General features: G+C 38.1%; 1 protein-coding gene across 1 annotated transcript; it reads left to right on the plus strand.

Moving 5' to 3' along the window:
- On the plus strand, positions 1-20,745 carry LOC144435401 ((E3-independent) E2 ubiquitin-conjugating enzyme UBE2O-like). Its single transcript, XM_078123997.1, has 20 exons — positions 1-195; positions 2,450-2,623; positions 3,375-3,472; positions 4,047-4,107; positions 4,258-4,398; positions 4,890-4,999; positions 5,756-6,524; positions 6,618-7,274; positions 8,232-8,337; positions 8,854-8,953; positions 9,641-9,794; positions 10,571-10,666; positions 11,055-11,164; positions 11,865-12,274; positions 13,675-13,775; positions 14,223-14,285; positions 15,924-16,127; positions 18,434-18,613; positions 19,270-19,349; positions 20,033-20,745. The coding sequence occupies exons 1-20, from the start codon at positions 1-3 to the stop codon at positions 20,208-20,210; spliced, it is 3,987 nt and encodes a 1,328-aa protein (XP_077980123.1). The 3' UTR covers positions 20,211-20,745.
- The last annotated feature ends 518 nt before the right edge of the window (positions 20,746-21,263 follow it).

Below are 21,263 nucleotides of genomic sequence, written 5' to 3' on the forward strand. Positions count from 1 at the left end.
ATGGCTGTCTTCTTTGACGAAGACGTAGTCCGTCGGATTCACCACGGCGCTGTGCAGTATGGCCTTGTCCTACGAAATAGTGAGGGATTCAGTAGTGACAGTGATTCCGAGGAGGATCTAGATCGTGTCAAAAAAGGCCAAGTATGCGTAGCATGGTATCCGAAAGGCAGGGAAGAGGTCTTGTCAGAAAGAAAGGTCAGTAACATGGACGCCTCTTATATTTGATCTTGCAATGCATGCGGTAAATTCCCGGCAAATTGTTAAATATGTTCACAGTAATACATCTAATACAAGAACATGTCTCAATAGCCATGATTAGAATAAAAAATCTACAGCAGTAGATGGTGTTTCGTAAAGTCATAGCGAAACCTCGCGCGACTTCGGTCTCATAGAAACCGGCTGTCAACGCTCGTGAGCTGTGTGAGGCCACATCGAAGTGTATTTCACGAGCTATTGAGCCTAAATTTTAAGACACTTGGATATTCGCAAATCAAGTGAGTTGTGATTAATGTGGGTTTATTTAGCAATTCGTCTTGCTTTACTGTCATTTATCGTTCTCTCTCAATGACACATCAGAGGGTCGTTATCCGCTCTTTCACACTTACGGTAATTTACCCATTACTGGCATTTATAGAAGACAGACTTTGCTTTTCTTGTAAATGAGTCAATGACACATGCAACCGGGCATCTGAGGTACGTCGTGCTGCAGCATGATGCCATTTTGCAGAAGTGTAACAGAACTACTGTGTGCAGCGTCACTGGCAGATGGAGTAAAGCTGTTTACTTTAATATACATGATAGAATTCGCAAAGTGCTATGGGTCTCTGTTATGATGAAACTTCATTCCCAACATGATGGATCATGTCATGGTTATCATTAAAGCCTGAAGGCAACTTTCACTTTTCTTTACAACTGTAATATATTATTTGACACTTATTGCCTGGCTATGAGAGCACTAGTAGATTATAGATGTCTATTACCCCGAGGGCTGTTAGGGGCGAGATCAATAGTTCAATGTAGGATAAAAAACTAAATTCTTATACTTAGGCCTCAGACTGCATCTCTCCCCCCCCCCCCCCCCATATCACTTCCAACTAAATTGTCCAAAATTTAAAATTGCTTCAAACCATACAATCAATTTCAAATCAACATGTAGTAGTGTGTAGTGCTAGGAATATAAAACCAGTATGTAGTGAGTAAAAAATAGTTCTTTTGTCCACACTACTTTATTTTAGTGCCATGCATTCACTATAGCAAAAATTCTCCATTTCTCAGTTTGACATTTTTAAAAGAAATGTATGTATTTAGGGGTACAACATTCTAGTTTTTTATCCTACATTGAAGTATTGATCTCGCCAAAATAAATAGTGCATAAAAGCATGAGTTGTTGTTAGTCTAGATGCTATCCATGACTTCAAATCTCAGGGTCTGTCTTCACCCCATCTAGCACAATGAGAAATCACAAACCAAAAGTTGTTCATGCAGATAAGTACACTCTCAGCTGTTAGAATAAATGTAAACAATGTATTTATAAGTAGCATCCTGATCTGACAAGTTTACCATATTTGGACATTACGTAACTGCCCCGGTAAACACTTACTTAACATAGTGGGCAGAATTCTGTGATTGATTAAAACAGACAGATGTTAATGACTGTGTTAGTGGGTGGCTTTGTTTGAATTTGAAATTTCATCACATGACCTCATTGTGCTTGATATGAGGAGATATTTGAAGCCACAGATAACGTCTAGGCTAAATGGTAATATGACATCTACTAGTGCCCGAATAAGGCAAGGCAATAAGTGCTGTATAACATGTCACATTCTCAGACACATATTCTTTCTATGTAAGTCAAAGGAAATCCCTCATAGGTCTCCCATGCTACACTGATAGTGCCCTAGGGAAAGTAAAAAAATAATAGAGTCCATTGTATGCAATTTGAGGTCATTATTGGTCACTAGTCATACCATGTGACATGACCTAAGCCAATCACTGAAGGCCTTATGAAAAAGATGTCCTGTTGTATATATGTAACTTGAGGTATAGTCTAGTTTGTATACAGTATTGTTAAGATTTACACCTCCCCTGCACTCGCGTATAGTCAAAGTTGTTACTCTAGAAGTCCTGAGATGCATGAGGTGCAATTTAAAATGCATCCACAACCACCCACACAATCATTAACATCATGTCTTTGTTAATCAATCACTAAATTCTAACCAATAACAGTCTCTCATAACCTTAGTGTTTATTGGGGCAGTTATGTAATGTCTCCAAATATGGTGTATTTGTCAGTTCAGGATGCTATTTACAATGATTTATACAATGCTTAGGTCAGTATAACAGTTGGGGTTCACTGATTGGATGAAGAACTTTTTGTGCTTTTGGGTTTAGTTAAGAGACCACATTGGCATCCAGACTACCTGAGCTGAGACTGTATAATGTTTTACAGGTAGAACTACAGGATAGATCATTAATGCCAGGTGATGCTGTCAGGAGAATCATCCAGGGCCAGGATTCTCAGCGTGGTATTGTCCATAATGTAGAAGTATATGTACACATGCAGGTATTAAAAACCAAACACATGGTGTATCGTGTAAATAGCAGGGATCTTATACCATTACAGGTAAGGACCTTTGACAACTGTACTGGTGGTCTTGAACTTGTAAAGCTTTTTTGCAGCTCTGGTGTATATGACATTTGAACAGAAGTTGAATGGGAAGGGTACCTTGTGAATTTAACGTGTTTGATAAAAATGTTTGATATTAAGTGAGATTAAAGGTGTTGGTTTCCTTCACTTTCATTTATCAGTATGAAGTTGGCATTGAGTTTTGATCTTAAATAGGCTAAAGTGACATGTAAGCCTTGCAAGGCAACTTCTGCTAAATGGATTGTTGACTGCTTCCATACCCTCGTTGCCCAGTAAAGTGGAGCAGTAATTTAAGTCACATGTGTATATTGAGGTCTCTCACACAATACTAAGCAACAAGGGAAAGGGAAGGAAATCAGTACAAAAGAACCAAGATATACCTTGGGACTAAAAGTGATGCTTGAAAAAAAATAGGCAAAATTTGTACATTTTGTGTTTTTAATTACCCAAAAGGACGTACACACTGGAGATGTGCAGCACAGCACATGACAACAGAGCTTTAAAAAGTGAATATTTCACTCTTTCAATATTAGGACACTTTGGTGACATTTAGATACATGTAGTTTACTTTTTCTTTTCACTCATAGTTATTTATTTGACAGGGTGAAAATGTGTGACTTACACATGTATTAACCATGTTGACTAGATGTACTGACAAAGTGAACAGATATTGTATGTTACAACAGAAAAATGAATTTAAAAAACAAAACACTTTTTGGACACACAGGTGTTTGCTCCAGGTTTTCACGTGACAATGTCATCATGGCTGGGTATTGTCAGGGAGACTCATCTGCGTATCACAATTAGATTCAAGAATGGAGCACGGTAAGCTGGTGATTTGTATATTAAGTACGTTTTCAGCCATGAGTCACATTTTAGTGTGTTATCAACTTATCAGCCATTTTACGCTTGATAAAACATGACATAATAGTAAATACCTATTATATTGGTAATTTCATGTATACATGGTGTTATCTGTAAATTGTGATATTGTCTAATTGTACTGGTATGATGTAATCAAACTATATTTTATGCTTATTTTGAGAGAGAGAGAGAGAGAGAGAGAGAGAGAGAGAGAGAGAGAGAGAGAGAGAGAGAGAGAGAGAGAGAGAGAGAGAGAGAGAGAGAGACAGACAGACAGACAGACAGACAGACAGACAGACAGACAGACAGACAGACAGACAGACAGACAGACAGACAGACAGAAATGACTACATATTACAAGAGATAAATGCTAACAACAGAACTTATTACAGGTACCACAAAATCGTATTGCATATATATATATATAAAACTATCAAAAATTGATGACTAGATACTAAATTATGTATCATACTACACAACTGTAGCATGATAGCTATATCTTAATATCGATTTTCTCATTTGGTTTGCCTTGTAGCTGTGCCATAACAGGAGATGATGCCAGTAAATTACTAGAAGTTTCAGCTTTCAGAGATCCAGTAAGTTTTCACATTTACATGTATTGTTCAATGTTGTTATCGTGAGAGAAAACAGGGCAATCATTTGAAAATTGCAATTCCTTTTGCTGGAAACCCAGGTGAAAGGGTTGCTTTATATTCATATTTATTTTATATTTACTTTCTCAGCAGAGCTGTGTGTTCTATAGAGAGTCATTTTATCCAGGTCAAGTTCTCAGAGGTCCTGGCAGAGCTTTCAAATCAGCTGAATGGTTGTCAGGGCAACAACCTGTACTCAATAGTAAGAAGAATTTCAAAATCACCGTTGAAGAGGTGAGAGTGACTTGATAAATCTGTTGTAGTGTCAAGAAGAATTTAGTTTGTTAAAGTTGTGACACTGACATTTTTTTCTAATAAAGTACAGCTAGGTGAAAAATTTGGATATCTGTCAGTGAACTGGGGGGTATGACACTCAAATTGGATTCATTTCTGATAAAGTAGATCATATCTTATCATATATATATCATATCAATTACAGCTATGAAAGGCTAAAAGCCTATGAGCTGATCAAGAGTTATATTCCATGAAAATGCTCCAGTCAATGGTTCTAGAATGAGCAAACAGTATCCGGTGGTCTGATGAAAGCTTTGAATATCTGTTAGCAAACTAGGGAGTATAGCACTGAAATTGTATTACATTTGTAATTTCTAATAAGCTAAAGGTGAAAGTTTTTGATATTTGTTGACAAACTAGGGGGTATGACACTCATTGTTGACAAACTAGGGGGTGTGACACTCATTGTATTAGTTTCTATTGAAATACAGGTGAAAGTTGTTGGTTTGTATATCCGTTGGCAAACTAGGGGGTTCTCTGGTACCAGTGATTTACACATTGAGCCACCAGATAGGAATATTAAAGAAGGAGAGTTGAACAAGTAAGTACAACAAGAAACTATTCTATTGGAGAGATACTCTAATAAGTGTATCAATAACAACAAATAATCATACCTTAAACTTGAAGGAAAAATTGAGCGGACATAAAACTTAATATACACAGAATAGCATTTTGATGTATGGTTAATGAACTCAGTGAGAGAGAGAAAGGGAAATCTGGTACAACTGACAGTTTCCTATATGTGATTGTAATGAATTTTGGCATTTGCTTGAATTTGAAATTACCACCAACCGCTCTACTAAAATCTAAGTGGATCGCATGCTGACTTTATAGGTACTTGTAATTGGCCATCCTTGTGTGGTGGCAATTATATCATAGGTGTGCATATAAGATCCACGTAGATTTAGCACAGCTGTTGGTGGTAATGTAAAAGGTCAAAACACTTTCCAATTCCTCTAAATGCATCTACCTGGGTTTGGTGTGGAGTGCTTCTTGAGATAGTAACACCAAGACAAGTCTCTGAGCTTCTTGAGATAGTAACACCAAGACAAGTCTCTGGTGTAGAGAGCTTCTGATGATAATAACACCAAGACATGTCTCTGAGCTTCTTGAGATAGTAACACCAAGACAAGTCTCTGGTGTAGAGAGCTTCTGGCGATAGTAACACCAAGTTTAGTCTCTTGGCTGTGAAGGATTGGCCATATGGAAAGAATATGTTGATACAACCAAATGATAAAAGTTTAAAAAGTTTTTGTGATGACAATGTATTTTTTTTTTTTATTCTACTTTTATTTAGGGTCTCCCCCTTGAATTATTTTGTGCCAGCCAGTATACAGATAGGTGATAAAGGACTTACTATTTTGAGAGAGGAAGACCTCAAATATCTGCAACCAGTAGCATTAGGGTCTGTGTACTGTTACCAGAGACCCCAAACCCCAACTGATGAAGTCTACCCTCCATTTGTAGAGGCACAACAACAACAACAACAACAACAACAACAACAACAAAGCAGCAAATCAATAGATTCACAAATACAAGTTAGACCAGATGAGGTCAAAGGTCAACAACAACAAAAACAACAGCAACAAAGTAGCAAATCAATAGATTCACAAACACAAGTTAGTCCAGGTGAGGTCAAAGGTCATTGTGATTTAGACAATGATGTCACAGGTAATGGCTGTGTTGAGGAAAGTAGTTCATCTGACCAGATTGGAGTTGTAGAGAAGGAGTGTCGTTTGCCGGCTGAAAGTAATCAAAAAGTGACTTGTTCAAATTTAGACAGTGTGAAACAAGGGGAGGAAGGAAGTTGCGAAAACAAAGAAAGTAGTCAAAAGACTATAGAGAATTACGGAAATCAAGAAAATCAACACCCACAAGTTGTGTCCTCATCTGCTGCAGATGTTGGTAACACAAGTGATGATGTTATCATGGCAGCAGCATGCAATGGTGATGCTCAAGAGCAAAGCGTTAAACTTGATCCAACGACTTTAAACATTTCAACGCAAATACGAGAAACTATCACAAATGTTCGAAGTCTTTGTGCTCAGAAAATGACAAGCACTCAAGTCAAAGACAGTTTGGAATTGCTTGAGAAATTACATGAACAACTAGAGGAAGAAATGTCATTGGTAGCGGTTACTAGCACTCAACCGAACCAGATCAAAGACAGTCTGGAACTGCTTGAGAAATTACATGAACAGCTAGAGAAAGAAATGTCATCGACAGCTGTGACTATGTTAGATCAAGTCAGTAGGTTGGCTAATCACATTGAGGGAATGACACTCCAGGAAAAGAAAAATGATGAACGAGTGGATGAGCTACTTTCTATGAATGAAAGGTTGTCAGGAGAGGTGAAGAACACGAAGACGTTGATGAAGTTAACCAAGAAATTAATGCAGCATCTTAACGACACTTGCAACAAAGCGAAACAAGAACTAGAAGTAGCAAATGAAGACATTAATTCTCTGCAACAAGGGAGAATCTCAAGACACTGGCAGGAGAAATCTTGTAATCACGTGGATGTGGTTGACACGGTAGCTGATGATGCCGACAATGAGGAATCTTCATCATCTAATGATAGTGATGATGAAGGTAGTCAAGCTGGATCTGTTCAGTCCAGGGGTTCTTCCAATGCTTCAGGGGGAATTACGCGTAGAGATAAGAAAGTTGTGTCTAGCATTTTGCCCAAGCATAAAAACCAAAGAAGGATAGCAGGGAATAAAAAGAAGAAAGCTCCCCCTGAACAGTGCGCTGTTGGTGAAAAAGTGTGTGTTGAAGTGACATACACGGAGACTAAAGTTGATGTCAAATGGCAGGTAGGAAGTTATGATTTACTTTCTTTTACTTTTCAACCATAACCATGCTAGTGGTAACAAGTGGAACAGGGAAAGTACACAAATGAAGTGGATTAATAACATTTGGCACAGACTGTTTGAAGTGTGGCAACAGTGTCATCATTTGGTAAGAACAGTTTTATGGGCTCTTTTAACACATGTAGCTCACATTCTCAAACTAATGTCAAGTTGCTGCTAATAAATATAGGCCATCAAGCCTTTCTTCTCAAATGATGAATTGTATTGTCTCTGTACTTCAACAGCTACTGTCTGTCCCAAGTGTTATTAATCTAATTCGTTTGTTTACTTTATCTGTTTGTCATTAGTCCTGCTGGTTACTGCTAGAATGGTGGCAGTTGTATAATTAACTGCTGTAAGGGGGTATTGTACATGTAGAAACACAGTGCATCTTTATGTCTCTCTGTCTGTCTCTATCTATCTATGTATGTCTGCCTGCTGGCCTGCATCTGGCATGTGTGCCAGTCTGTCTGTCCATCTGCCTGTCTGTCTGCCTGTCTGTCTGCCCGTCTGTCTGTCTGTCTGTCTGTCTGTCTGTCTGTCTGTCTGTCTGTCTGTCTCTGTCTGTCTGTCTGTCTGTCTGTCCATCCAGCCACCTGACAGGGACATCAAACTACCTAACATCTATAATCAGCTGATCATACTGCCACCCAGTGGTCAGCTGTAACTATTGAAGTCATCATTCTGATGAAGATTGTTAACCAAGACAGATCAAAAGCATAGTGATAAAAAAACTTTGAGTTGTTTGTGCCTTATAACTTGCAGCTGTGAAAGTTATTTTGTCTTTGTAACACCTAAAAAAGCTTCATGATTTTGAAATTAGTCAATGCATTGACATTGTGCTATTACACTCCTTCACAAACATGACACTCCTCATTTCACTTACATTACATTTGTCACAACATATTGTTTCATTACCAGGATGGCACAGTGGAAAAAGAAATTCCATCTGTGGAATTATTTCCAACCCATCAGCTGGATGAACTTGAATTCTTCCCGGGTGATTTTGTAACTAAAACTGATCATGGTAGGTAAAATATGAATTCTAGTATTTCAGTGTCACCACATACATGTATTCATACATGTATTCATTTATGTAGTATTTCAGATTCAGATTCAAATTCAAATTCAAATTCGGATCCGTATACTTATTGCCTTCACCACATACACATATACAGTAGTGCAAATGGGAATGGCTTCACTGAATAATGGTACTTTTACGAGTTACCCCTGAATAAAACAGTTTGATTATGCTTAGTAAATAAAGCGAACATGTGTAGGACAGTGTCAGGTGCTGACTCACAGTCTATGCAACAAATTTGCACTAGGTTAGGGAGTTTAACTATCCCTTGTCTATCCTTAACCCTAACTCCCTAACTTGGATAGAAATAAATTTTCATGTACAAGAATAATATGCCCACTGTTATCCTAAAATAACAGAGAAGAATGTTCAGTATATTTACAGATAATTCTGGTGTTGGAAGAAAACATTTTTAAGTCTCTATATTTTTCGTGAAATTAATTTTTTTTGCTCCCCTTTAAGGAAATTATGAAAATATGTATGGATTAGTTTGTAAAGCAAGTCATGAAGACAGGACATGTACTGTGAAGTGGATTCGAAAGCCAACACCAAGTCAGCCACAGTAAGTATACCGGCACATGTATACTAATTCTACTTTGTGTTAATCAAAGTCTTGATTACCTGGACTCTAGCCACTAGGAACTCTCTTTTCTGCCACCCCCACAGGGTCTTGACTATTATACCATAGCAAAATATTTGTGCTGACAGTGCAAATGATGCATTTTGGGAAAAGTTGCGAATAATGATGCATCTTGGGAAATGTCATTCCAAGATGGCGACACCCAGTAAGGTCCATAGTACTAAATAGAGTTTTGATGAATGAGTCAATCATGAGAAACATTGCCAACTTTCGATATTTGATAATCAGTTACCACACAGCCTTTGTTACTTTTTAACTTCAAGAATGTACTGGGTTACCATACTTGGAATGACATTTTTCATTGCAAAGATTTTAGTAGACTGTGTAGGGGTAGGTGGAAGTGAGAGCCTCCAGTGGCAGAGTCTGGGTGATTGAGGCAAGATTAACCATACTCTAACTTGATGTGAAATGTAGGGCATTGATATATGAATTTACACATGACTCTACCAGTGTCATCAAATTTCTGTACTTTGGCATCAGTAAAGTTTTCTCATCTAAGAAATACCACCATATTTCTATATACAGTAGTACAAATATAATGCCAAGATATCAAATGAAGGCCTTCAGACTATTACTAAGTTCAAATTTCTGACTATTTTTGCTTGACAGACCGGAGTGCCTGTATGAAGAGGAAGTGAGTGTGTATGATATGCTGCCACATCCTGACTTTACATTCAATGTAGGGGATGTAGTGTGTAGACTCAACAGTGTCTATAGTAGTAACAATCCACCATCAGTAGATGGTTTACCCTGTGCTGGACAGGTTAGTATATTTTCATGTATATTTATGTAGCATAGTGTCTGTAACAGTAACAGTCCATCATCTGTAGATAGTCTACCCTGTGCTGGACAGGTTAGTGTGTTTTCTTGTGTTGTACTGCAGATATGAAGGTAGCCATTTTACTGACTTTCATGATACTGTTATTGACAACATTCATTGATATTGTAAGGAAGATAAACTGTATATTGCAGTGATTTTAGTGTATATGATTAAAGCGTTTCCACCACCCGCTGACTCAAATACTGATAATGGCAAAGTCTGATAAAATTGGCTTAATGTACCATTTCAATCAACTATCTGATGTAATATTGCCAAAGCTTTGTAAAGGTGAGAGGTTGAGACTTGAAATTCGTTATTATACTGTTTACATGTATATCATATTTTGTATGATGAAATATGTATAATATCCATCGTGTTGTACTGATGCGTACCAAGGCTGTTTAACAGGTCAATGGGTCCTGAAATGGCTTGAATATACTTGGTGTAACCTATTGACACAGGAAATGACATTTATTTGTAATGTTTTTTTTTCATAACAGCATACAAAATAGGGAACTTGCAATCTGGACTGAGCATGCTCAGACATAAAGGACTATGGGGTTATATGTAGTTGTCATAGCACCTAATCTGTTAGTATAAGTAATAAAAATAAACCTACAGTGGTCAGAGTGGTCGTTTTACAAGTTGGCTATTGGTGGATACTTTATGATATTGGAAATGTTTGTTGTGTAAACTTTGTTTGTTGTTATTCACAACAGGTACGATGGGTTAATGGTGATGGTACAATCTCAGTTGTCTGGCATGATGGTACTCAGTCTCATGTCCCACCTCAGGAGTTGTTCAAGTTGGATGATGTAAGTTTTACTAGAGTTGGGGGGTGGGGGTGGGGGTTGCTATTACAATGGGGCCATACATGTGTCTATGAATCCGTACACCTGAGCATGTGTTATATGTCACATCTCTGCATACATCCAATATTGTATTTCATGCAAACTTGGCACACAGGTGACCTTGCTCTTTACTTTCTGTTTCCACATGTGATGATGAAAATGTGACCAAACAAGAAATCCATTAGTCACACAGAAATAAACTATTTGAGGGGGTTCTGTGTCTTCTAGGAAGACTTGTGTTTCATAAGTTTACAATGTAATTGCGATGTGGTAAGAAGCTATACCCAACTGGTTTGTACACTATCATTTCATATTTAAAACGAGCACATTTTTGTTGTCTTATTTTGTCCAGGACGATGATAGTGACAGTTACTGGAGTGGTGCTTCAACAGAATATGATGATACAGAATTATCAGACAGTGAATGGGAAACTCAGTCTTCTGACAACTCAGATGAAGCAAGGTAATTATCATGTTGTTATTTGCAGTGTCATGTAACTATGGCAACCTGTGGCCTAGTTTTACACATATTCTGGTTTACATGTACTTGGTCCAAGTATTGATTTGAATATGATAATAATGGATCTATCAATTTAAATATTAATTTGCATACAATTAGCATATTTTCAGATCTTGACAATTGACAATGAAAAAATATGTTTTCAACATCGAAAAAAAGGCTAAAAATCAATTAAATTCCTATTTTAAGCAATGATCCATTAAAATTATGCAAATGGGAAAACAATATATAAAGAAGTTATTTTAGTTCAACAAATTCAAACTTTTAATGATAACATAATTCATCATGGCAAAACAGAGGGGCGGCCAGCACTAATAAAGGGGTGGCCCCCACAAACAGAGGGTGGCCAACACAAATAAAGGGGTGGCCCACAAACAGAGGGGTAGTCAACACAAATAAAAGGGTGGCCAACACAAATAAAGGGGTGGCCACCACAAAGAGAGGGGTGGCCACCACAACGAGAGGGGTGGCCAACATAAGGGTGACCACCACAAACAGAGGGGTTACCAACACAAATAAAGGGGTGGCCCTACAAACAAAGGGGATAGTTCATAAAAACAGAGGGGTGGTGCACCCCTCAAAAATCCCTCTTGGAGAACATTGATACTTGTGGTTTAACACACCGTTGATTGTATATTTGCAGTGATGATCAAGTTGTAGCTGTTGATAAAATTCTTGCTACCTCAGACAACTCTAAAGAGATTACAATCATTGTTGAGACTGCACCTTCCAAACCAAGTAATGGTGCTACACAGACTGAAACAGTACAGGAACAAACTGGCACTGAAGATGTTGTTACATCAGAAAGTAACAATGTTACAACGGGAAATGCAGATGCTGATGACGAAACTCTCGATACAAGTGATGGAGAAGTCAAAAAAGAAGCTGAGAAAGAAGAAGTAGTATCCATAGAGACAAAAGATAACACACAATCTGTGGGTGATGATGATGGTGACAAGAAGGAGGAGGAGGAGGAGAAAGTTGTAGGGAGTGATGATACTGCTGGTGCTAGTTGTGACGGAGAGAAAGTGGATCATGTCACTAACCCTACTGGTAAGTAATCAATAGTTGAGGGACTTGTGTTAATTATTTAGTGAAATGAAATACTAAGGGCTGGTAGTCATGTAGTGAAATGAAACACGCAAGGCTGTTAGTTATTTGGTGAAATAAATCATACAGGGCTGTTAGTCATTCAGTGAAATGATACATACAGGACTGTTAGTCGTTTAGTGAAATGATACAGGACTGTTATTTATTTATTTAGTGAAATGATACATACAGGACTGTTAGTCATTTAGTGAAATGATACATACAGGACTGTTAGTCATTTAGTGAAATGATACATACAGGACTGTTGGTCATTCAGTGAAATGATACAGACAGGGCTGTTAGTCATTTAGTGAAATGATACATACAGGGCTGTTGGTCATTTAGTGAAATGACACATACAGGACTGTTGGTCATTTAGTGAAATGATACATACAGGACTGTTAGTTATTTAGTGAAATGATACATACAGGACTGTTTGTCATTTAGTGAAATGATACAGACAGGACTGTTAGTCATTTAGTGAAATGATACATACAGGACTGTTTGTCATTTAGTGAAATGATACAGACAGGACTGTTAGTCATTTAGTGAAATGATACATACAGGACTGTTTGTCATTTAGTGAAATGATACAGGACTGTTAGTCATTTAGTGAAATGATACATACAGGGCTGTTGGTCATTTAGTGAAATGATACATACAGGACTGTTGGTCATTCAGTGAAATGATACATACAGGGCTGTTGGTCATTTAGTGAAATGATACATACAGGACTGTTGGTCATTCAGTGAAATGATACAGACAGGACTGTTAGTCATTTAGTGAAATGATACATACAGGACTGTTTGTCATTTAGTGAAATGATACAGGACTGTTAGTCATTTAGTGAAATGATATATACAGGACTGTTAGTCATTTAGTGAAATGATACAGGACTGTTAGTCATTTAGTGAAATGATACATACAGGACTGTTTGTCATTAGTAAAATGATACATACAGGACTGTTAGTCATTTAGTGAAATGATACAGGACTGTTAGTCATTTAGTGAAATGATACATACAGGACTGTTTGTCATTTAGTGAAATGATACATACAGGACTGTTTGTCATTTAGTGAAATGATACATACAGGACTGTTAGTCATTTAGTGAAATGATACATACAGGGCTTCTAGTCATTTAATGAAATGATACATACAGGACTGTTAGTCATTTTGTGAAATGAATCGATGGCATTGGAATATATGACAGCTCAGTAATATATCTGTATCAGAATGTTTTGGAAGAATGAATATGTTGTTAGATGCAATGTCAAACTTGCATATATGGTCTTATTTTTCATTGTTACTTTTCACTGAATATCTAATCTGTGATCGCTTTATCCTGACTTTATTCATTGATAGGATTTTGTTTGTTGGAGTCAGTACCAGACACACATAAATTCAGAACATATCCTTGGACCCCAGATGATGCCAAGCAATTTACAAGTACAATAAGGAAAGAGGTAATACAACATGCAGGTTGTCATGACAACTTGGATGTTGTCATGGAGATTATGTAAACAAAATGCAGGGATAATGCCGATATGGTTGGACGTGAACCATGTGAAAATAAATGACAACAGGTCAAATTCAGTGGTTTTCTTTCTAGAATTATAATGCCTGATTCCATGACTAGTTTGTAGAATTTGTGTGTAATTGTTCCTCAGAATGAGTTCAGCAATGTATTCATGTACAAGTCCAATAATAGTTATAGTGTGTTGCTGTTACAGAGATTTCAAGTGGCTGTATGGATGACAAATTGGTATTTGTTTTGGATTGTTAATTTTTATAAGACAACTCTACTATGTTTGCCTACTTGAAAAAAACAATGTGAAATTAGATTACTACCAGTATGTCATACTACCAGTATGTATTTCTCAATCCCTTTTTCTTAACTCTTGTGTTTGTAGTTAAAACTACTGCAGTCATCTCTACCTGCTGGGATATTAGTCAAAAGTTTTGAAGAAAGGATGGTAAGTTGGATGATTTCATACAGAACTTTAGGAATCTTAAGGTAGAATGCACCTCAGGGATGAATTTCATTGTTTCAAAGTTTGTCATATCGAAGCTTGCTTCTGGTCTTTTGGAAATAAATAAAAGAAATTTGGGAAGTCCAACTTCTTAAAGGAAATTGACAATATTTTTATTTCCCATCGAGATAACACATTATGTAATTGGCGGCCATATTGGATTCTAAAATGACTAAATTTTGATAGCATTTTGACCTCTATTTCAAAACTTTGTACGGTGACCCCAGATTTTTTTTCTTGATATTAACTAAGGTTGGAATGGAATTTTCGTGAACAAAGTAACGGCAAAAGTTTGAATGTTGCAGTACAACAATATAAAACATAACTATGACTTCTAAAATATAAGTAGTATGTGTAAGTTGTTATCACTGGGTATCATTTGATATTACATGTTCATGTCATACAGCGATCACTATGACAGATGGTCGGGATGGGTGGGAGAAAATAACTGCAAAGAAACAAGAAATATTGAATTTTGAATGTGAAAATAATGACTTGATTTTTGGTAGTTAATTGTATGCATTGGCCCATAGACACTTTACGTGGTATTGTGACATTTTCTTGGTGACTGGATGTCTAAGTTTACCTTTATCAGTAAAGGGATTATCGTATGCAAAAGAATATCGTTTCAAAGGAAATACCATAGTTGCGTATCCTGTTTTTTTTTTTTTTTTTTTTTTTTATGAATAAGCGATAGATATCAGTTTATTAGTGTGAAAAAATAAAAGATACTTCGAAAACTAGTAGAAATGTATGCGTTGACAAGTAGTATCTTTCTACTCTAGCAATAGCATATTATTTTGTAAATCGTGTGAAAACATACACAATTCAGAAGAAAAAACTAACAATTAAGGCAGCTTCATTCACATTTGAAAAAAAATAAACCATCTATATTTAAGACCTAAGGCTAATCTGATTAAAATCATAATGTAGTGATTTACCCCTGTTTCCTACTTCCATTTTCGTTTGCTCTTTTTTGGTCTGTAGGTACACGGCGCTCACAGAACAAACATAGAACAGAATAAAAGTAGGCGGTAAATAAAAATATCGCGCCAAGTTCTCTACATCAGACTGATTTTAATCAGATTGGACCTGAGGCAATACCAACTATGTTGGTAGTTTTTTTGGCAGGTTGCCAGTGACCTCAAATATACGCGTTTGGGTTAAGCTTAAAATGTTGTCTTCCACTCAACATATAGACGAGCATCATTCCGACAAATATAAAGTTATAAGTCATACATATATATGTAATGTTCTTCTTTATACACCCAGTCTGTCTGTCTGTCTGTCTGTCTGTCTGTCTGTCTGTCTGTTGCGTATCCTGTTGGTGGAGTGTCTATGCTTAGACTTAGGGCTAAGACAAAATGTCTACAATGTGTGATTAGGTTACCTTGTGATGTGTTGAATCAGTGTAGATTTATAGAACATGTCATCTGACATTACATCATGTTGTCATGGTGATTAAAAAAATGACATCATGAGTGGCATCCACTTCCTAAGAAATTCAAACAGACACATTTCACAAAATCAGTGACGGAGTACTCTATCCTGTTTCCAACAATATCTTTTCCTTACTTGTAGGATCTATTTTCCATTATGATAAGTGGTCCAGCTAAGACTCCCTATGAAGATGGATTATTTCTATTTGATGTGCAATTACCAGCCAACTATCCTCATTCTCCACCTGTCTTCCATTATTGGGCATATTGTCCTGGCAGACTTAATCCTAATCTGTACAATGATGGCAAAGTCTGTGTTAGTTTACTGGGAACATGGGCTGGCAGGGTAAGTGGGCAAAGTGTGTGTTAGTTTACTGGGAACATGGGCTGGCAGGGTAAGTGGGCAAAGTCTGTGTTAGTTTACTGGGAACATGGGCTGGCAGGGTAAGTGGGCAAAGTCTGTGTTAGTTTACTGGGAACATGGGCTGGCAGGGTAAGTGGGCAAAGTCTGTGTTAGTTTACTGGGAACATGGGCTGGCAGGGTAAGTGGGAAAAGTCTGTGTTAGTTTACTGGGAACATGGGCTGGCAGGGTAAGTGGGCAAAGTCTGTGTTAGTTTACTGGGAACATGGGCTGGCAGGGTAAGTGGGCAAAGTCTGTGTTAGTTTACTGGGAACATGGGCTGGCAGGGTAAGTGGGCAAAGTCTGTGTTAGTTTACTGGGAACATGGGCTGGCAGGGTAAGTGGGAAAAGTGTGTGTTAGTTTACTGGGAACATGGGCTGGCAGGGTAAGTGTGCTAAGTGTGTGTTAGTTTACTGGGAACATGGGCTGGCAGGGTAAGTGGGCAAAGTCTGTGTTAGTTTACTGGGAACATGGGCTGGCAGGGTAAGTGGGCAAAGTCTGTGTTAGTTTACTGGGAACATGGGCTGGCAGGGTAAGTGGGAAAAGTCTGTGTTAGTTTACTGGGAACATGGGCTGGCAGGGTAAGTGGGAAAAGTGTGTGTTAGTTTACTGGGAACATGGGCTGGCAGGGTAAGTGGGCAAAGTCTGTGTTAGTTTACTGGGAACATGGGCTGGCAGGGTAAGTGGGCAAAGTCTGTGTTAGTTTACTGGGAACATGGGCTGGCAGGGTAAGTGGGCAAAGTCTGTGTTAGTTTACAGGGAACATGGGCTGGCAGGGTAAGTGGGCAAAGTCTGTGTTAGTTTACTGGGAACATGGGCTGGTAGGGTAAGTGGGTAAAGTCTGTGTTAGTTTACTGGGAACATGGGCTGGTAGGGTAAGTGGGTAAAGTCTGTGTTAGTTTACTGGGAACATGGGCTGGTAGGGTAAGTGGGAAAAGTGTGTGTTAGTTTACTGGGAACATGGGCTGGCAGGGTAAGTGGGCTAAGTGTGTGTTAGTTTACTGGGAACATGGGCTGGCAGGGTAAGTGGGCAAAGTCTGTGTTAGTTTACTGGGAACATGGGCTGGCAGGGTAAGTGGGAAAAGTGTGTGTTAGTTTACTGGGAACATGGGCTGGCAGGGTAAGTGTGCTAAGTGTGTGTTAGTTTACTGGGAACATGGGCTGGCAGGGTAAGTGGGCAAAGTCTGTGTTAGTTTACTGGGAACATGGGCTGGCAGGGTAAGTGGGCAAAGTCTGTGTTAGTTTACTGGGAACATGGGCTGGCAGGGTAAGTGGGAAAAGTCTGTGTTAGTTTACTGGGAACATGGGCTGGCAGGGTAAGTGGGAAAAGTGTGTGTTAGTTTACTGGGAACATGGGCTGGCAGGGTAAGTGGGCAAAGTCTGTGTTAGTTTACTGGGAACATGGGCTGGCAGGGTAAGTGGGCAAAGTCTGTGTTAGTTTACTGGGAACATGGGCTGGCAGGGTAAGTGGGCAAAGTCTGTGTTAGTTTACAGGGAACATGGGCTGGCAGGGTAAGTGGGCAAAGTCTGTGTTAGTTTACTGGGAACATGGGCTGGTAGGGTAAGTGGGTAAAGTCTGTGTTAGTTTACTGGGAACATGGGCTGGTAGGGTAAGTGGGTAAAGTCTGTGTTAGTTTACTGGGAACATGGGCTGGTAGGGTAAGTGGGAAAAGTGTGTGTTAGTTTACTGGGAACATGGGCTGGCAGGGTAAGTGGGCTAAGTGTGTGTTAGTTTACTGGGAACATGGGCTGGCAGGGTAAGTGGGCAAAGTCTGTGTTAGTTTACAGGGAACATGGGCTGGCAGGGTAAGTGGGCAAAATCTGTGTTAGTTTACTAAGAACATGGGCTGGCAGGGTAAGTGGGCAAAGTCTGTGTTAGTTTATTGGGAACTTATGCTGGCAGGGTAAGTGGGCAAAGTCTGAGTGAATTTAGTTTGGCAGGGTAAGTGGGCAAAGTGTGTGTTAGTTAAATACTGGGAACATGGGCTGCTAGAGTAAGTTGGGCAAAGTATGTGTTAGTTTATTGGGAACTGTCTAGCATGGTATATGCAAGTGGGCAAAGTCTACTGTGTTGTACAGATTTGTACTGATTGGTTTCTTCTATACCATCTAGAGAAGTCTCAGTGCATGATATTTATATTCTGTGTGTCATGACAATACAGTCTGACAGTGTTTGTGTTCCACCACAGGGTAGTGAAGTATGAACTTCTCAGTAAATTTAATGTTCTATGATTTTGTGTTCCACCACAGGGTAGTGAAGTATGGACTAGTAAATCCAATTTACTACAAGTCCTTGTATCGATCCAAGGATTGATATTGAATAATGAACCATATTACAATGAAGCTGGTTATGAGAAGCACAGAGGATCACAGCAGGGGCAGGAAAACAGCAGAATGTACAATGAAACTGCTGTTCTCAAACTATTACAGGTAAGTATCTATTAGAAATATTGCTGCTTGGAACATTTTAGTGTATACCAGTCAGTGAAACCAGTTTTCTCAGTCCGATTGTTTTAAAATTATTCAGAGATAAATTTGATGTGCTTTATTGAATGGAAAGAAAACTGATCATTCCAAATTTTTGTAGAGGATGTATTGCAAGCTGCAGTTGTCATAGAATATTCCATATGGATTGCACTTTTGCCCACTTTATCAATGAGGCAAACAAATGCTACATGTGACATTTAAAAACACATTGTTATTTTCAATTATATGTTTACACTGGAGGGCAACTTTTTTGCCATTGATTGTGTTACTACCAGTAGGCACTGTATGTCGTTGAATGTGTTGACATCAGTGGGCACTGTATGCCATTAGGTGTGTTGACACTGCACCAGTAGGCACTGTACACTATTGGATGTGTTGACAACCGTACCAGTGGGCACTCTTTGCCATTGAATGTGTTGATACCAGTGTGGCTGTGTGCACTGTTTGCTATTGAGTTTAAATTTGTTGGGTAAATGTATGTGTAGACAACATGATGCAGTGCCAGAAGCTGAGTTAACACCAAATCCATCACACAAAATGCCTATTCTATTTCCATGTTTATGGCAAAGGTTAACTGTATCTCATGTTGTTGTTTTCAGTCCATGAGTCTTTTATTAACCAGCCCACCAGAGATCTTTCAAGAAGAAGTCATTGAGCATTGTAGAAACCATGGTATGAGGTAAGATAGTACATTTATCTTAGAACTTAGACACACAATGTGTAAAGTCAGTGAACATAGTACGAACCATGGTATGAGGTACGACATTGTAGAAACCATGGTATGAGATAAGATAGTACATTGATCTTAGACACACAATGTGTAAAGTCAGTGAACATTGTATGAACCATGGTATGAGGTAAGACGTAGCAACCATGGTATGAGGTAAGATAGTACATTGATCTTAGACACACAATGTGTAAAGTCAGTGAACATGTAGCAACCATGGTATGAGGTAAGCCATTGTAGAAACCATGGTATAAGGTAAGATAGTACATTTATCTTAGACACACAGTGTGTAAAGTAAGTGAACATGTAGCAACCATGGTATGAGGTAAGCCATTGTAGAAACCATGGTATGAGATAAGATAGTACATTTATCTTAAACACAATGTGTAAAGTCAGTGAACATTGCAGAAGCCACATGATATGAGGTAAGACATTATAGAAATTCAATATTTTTGGCAAAATCTGTAAACTGTGTTGGCTGAGGGAGGGGGGGGGGGAGGTTATGAGTGATAAAATATAGTTAATTGTAGTGTAGGACCACAGGAAAAGTATGCATATATTTGATCTACTTTAACAAAAAACAGATTTCTTTTTTTATATTCATCTAAATAAAGATGTTTGCATTCATTTTCCAGCTTGATAAAACGCATAGAATCTTGGTTATCAGAGCCTTCATCAGATAACCCAACATCCTGTGTACCAGAAATAGGCTACCCACTGTTCCCGCTATCCAAGGGATTTCGACTTAGCATCAAACAACCACTGCAAGCATACAGAGCTGCACTGAAAACAATCGGAGTGGAACAAAGTTGACCATGTACAAATATTAGCGTGTTAAAGTAATTAGTGTATATTAGTATTAAGGGAGTAAGTCCTGTCTGTTTCAACACCAGACATGTTACGATCTAAGAGTAAATGTTACAGTTTGATTTGTGATTCTGATGCATTTTCATTTACATTTATTGAATTTCAATTTTGAAGTGATTTCAAGACAAAATGTGAGGCTTTACAAGTACATTAATTCTGGATAAATTGATATGTTTGCGAAAAGATGTTGGTAGTATAATACAATTGCAGGGGGAGAGGTATATTATGATCATTTTTAAAGGGAATTTATCTTTAATCAATTTGATCTAAGAGGTACAATGGGCTTTATACGTACATCACATGCTAGGATCGTTTTCAACTCACAAAGTATGGATAGCGAGAAAAAGAAAGTGTAATGGATTGTTGAAATGATTTGTTTCAAACTTAGGGTTAGGCTAAGGACTGGAAAGGGTTAACTCCTAACTTGAGGCTACCTGGGGTAACTGTCACACCACCTCTGTCTTAAGACTACCTGGGGTAACTGTCACACTGCTTCTATCTTGATGCTATCTGATATAACTCACATAACTACTATCTTGAGGCTATCTGGTGTTACTGTCACACATCCGCTATTTTGTGGATGTCTGGTGTTACTGTCACACAGCTTTCAAGTTAAAGAGGTACACACTATCTCCTAGTTACATTGCAATTTACAAATCACAGAACTGTGTGGATGTTATCCCAGGAAGGAAAGACTCAATGCAGACATTTCTAAAAGCTGAATATTGCTGAATATTCGTATAATCACATTGAACTTTTCTTTGTGGTCTGTCAGTTATTTCTGAAAAGACATAATCTTAGTAGTGGCCATTTGTAGAGCGCCCTCAATAGTCTCAATTGTGCCGAATCATTATTGTTATCATACTCATTCATAAAATCACACTGAATTCATTTTGTGCATATTTATCAGCATAATTTTTTGTAATGTGTTAGTGGAAATGGTGCTTGAAGATGTCAATTATGCAAGTTTTTGAGTCTTGTCTTTTGACTGTCATGAAA

This window comes from Glandiceps talaboti, chromosome 5 (assembly GCF_964340395.1).
Source record: "Glandiceps talaboti chromosome 5, keGlaTala1.1, whole genome shotgun sequence".
Taxonomy (NCBI): Eukaryota; Metazoa; Hemichordata; class Enteropneusta; family Spengelidae; genus Glandiceps; species Glandiceps talaboti.

Coding starts and splice junctions, on each gene's coding strand:
- LOC144435401 (XM_078123997.1), top strand. CDS start 1: ATGGCTGTCTTCTTTGACGAAGACGTAGTCCGTCGGATTCACCACGGC. Junction 8,338..8,853: donor TGTAACTAAAACTGATCATG/GTAGGTAAAATA, acceptor CTCCCCTTTAAG/GAAATTATGAAAATATGTAT. Junction 9,795..10,570: donor GTTTACCCTGTGCTGGACAG/GTTAGTATATTT, acceptor TATTCACAACAG/GTACGATGGGTTAATGGTGA.